The 2161-nt window shown below is 42.5% G+C and overlaps 1 protein-coding gene across 1 annotated transcript in view; it reads left to right on the plus strand.

The window, feature by feature from the left end:
- Positions 1-933, plus strand: part of LOC145468290 (BTB/POZ domain-containing adapter for CUL3-mediated RhoA degradation protein 2-like) — a 2268-nt gene extending 1335 nt beyond the window's left edge. Inside the window, exon 3 of the mRNA XM_081451981.1 lies at positions 329-933. Coding sequence (XP_081308107.1) covers positions 329-642 — 314 coding nt within the window. The 3' untranslated portion in view covers positions 643-933. The remainder of the gene's footprint in view (positions 1-328) is intronic.
- The last annotated feature ends 1228 nt before the right edge of the window (positions 934-2161 follow it).

The raw sequence follows: 2161 nt of genomic DNA on the forward strand, positions 1-2161 counted from the left end.
GCGGCACATCCCCACCCAGAAATTCCCAAAGTACCCCCCCCGGATCATAATGGAGTTTAAGAAAGAGCTTTGGATCCCGGAAGAAGTGTTTCCCTACCCCGAATAGACTGAGGCATCCCTTCAATGGGCAACGGGTACAAAGACTGTATGAACATATTTTCGGGACCAAAGTTTGTGTCCCCAGAATGGATGTTTCCCTTGAATAGAGGTGCCCCAAAGGAAGGGGTTCCATTGTATGCAACAATATGCCAATCTCATGACTCTTTTAGTGATTTGGGTTCGCCTCTGTAACTAAGCGATCGACCACAATGTTTTCCTCCTTAATTAGGTTCTGGAGAGTGGAGAAAAGCATCGAATTCGTTCCTGTTCAGTCTTGTCAACCCAAGCGGTCTGCCACCAACAAAGATGCCTTTGAAAGCTGGACAAGAAGGATGTGCTATCTATTGGGATAGAGAAAAAGGACCAGTATTTGGAAGTGGCCACGATCTTTATATTCCCACTTCACCGAATTTCAACAACTGCTCAACTACCCTGAATGCCACCTACCAGTGTCCGGCCGGTCAGGATGCTACCACATTTTTAGCAGGAAATCAATACTTTACTGTCAGTGAAATGGAAGTCTTTGGGTTTGAGGAGTGTTGAGATGGTTACTTTCTGACTACGAAGAAGTACGATTACATCTTATTTTAATCTTAAAACAGCTCAGCAGTTGATTGTAGCTGTCCTTACAAAAGTAAAAGTCATTGAAGCCTCTTTGATGTTTTCAGTTTAATGGAAATCCAATACGGAACTCGTTAAAATCTTTTGGCTATGTTGGACTGTAATAGTTGTTAATATTCTTTCATGTTTTAAGTTGAAACGGGTTTAAGCTCGATCGCGTCAAATTAATGATCAAACTTTTTAATCAAACATTAGTTGGGCTAAATAGGTAAATACCCGTAATCCAATATTGTTCGTAATTTAAAATGCAGTATGAAAATGCTTGATTGGGTATTGCACGTATACGTTTTTGGTATACTAATGAGGTCCAATAAACTCTATATGATAATGATTGTTATATAGCTGAAGTTTAGGTCACGTGGCAATGGCTAAATAAACAATAGTCTCCATTTGGCGCGAAAATTTGCTCAGATATTTGTCCGCAGACATAACCTGTTCCGAGAAGCGAGCACTTTTGCTTTGAGGAACAAATAATGTCCAAGGACAAATATGCGAGAACGTTTTCATGCCAAATGGAGGCTACTGTGTTTATTATCCTTTAAATATTTTTCGCAACACGCGCGGATTTAAAAACTGAGGAATATCCCCGGATATCCTCGGATATTCCCTAGTTTTAGCTGGGGAATATTTACTTGGTTCACCTGCCTTACTTTCTTCACTTGGTTGTCTCCATTCACTTGGTTCATTTGATTCACTTGGTTCACTTGATCCACTTGGTTCACCTGTCTGATCTTCTTTCCTTGGTTCTCGCCGTTCACTTGGTTCACCTGGCTGACATTGTTCACTCGCCGGGTACACTTGCTTCGCCTAGTTCAGTTGGTTCACTTGGTTCATGTGATTCTCCTCGTTCTCTTGATCGTCCTGGTTCTTTTGGCTTTCTTGGTTGATCTAGTACTCCACATTCTGCTTCCAGGCATTTCCCCCGGTTGGTTTATCTGGTTCGCTTAGTTCACCTGATTCACCAGGTTCACGTGTTTAAATCGCACACTTCTTTTGCACTCTCAAGGTTGCCCAAGTCCGTAGTGTCAAAGGGCGTTTCTTTCTGCAGGCACTGTGTCTAACCTTCCCGAGTTTCCATGTCATTTTGGCCACGAGGAGATGATGATCGCTTCCGACATCAGCTTCTCTTCTGACCCGGACATCGTTCAGATCATCGCTATTAATGATGATGTGGTCAATCTGACTCTTAGATGTCCTATCGGTAGTTGGTTTTTCGCTGGCCTTAGGTGTCCAACGGGGACACGACGAAAGTAAATGTAGTAGCTAGAGTACCCACTTTACGACAATTTGATTCGCAGAATCGAAGTCGCATAGCCTTTCACCATTGTCATTTATCGCTCCAGCCCTAAGTCTTCCCAGAATATTCCCTCTGTTTTCGTAGTCATTTCGTCTTTTGCTTTGAAGTCATCTAATAATATAACAGCCGCTTCCACGGACCTTG

The sequence above is a fragment of the Orbicella franksi genome, chromosome 14 (genome assembly GCF_964199315.1).
Source record: "Orbicella franksi chromosome 14, jaOrbFran1.1, whole genome shotgun sequence".
Taxonomy (NCBI): Eukaryota; Metazoa; Cnidaria; class Anthozoa; order Scleractinia; family Merulinidae; genus Orbicella; species Orbicella franksi.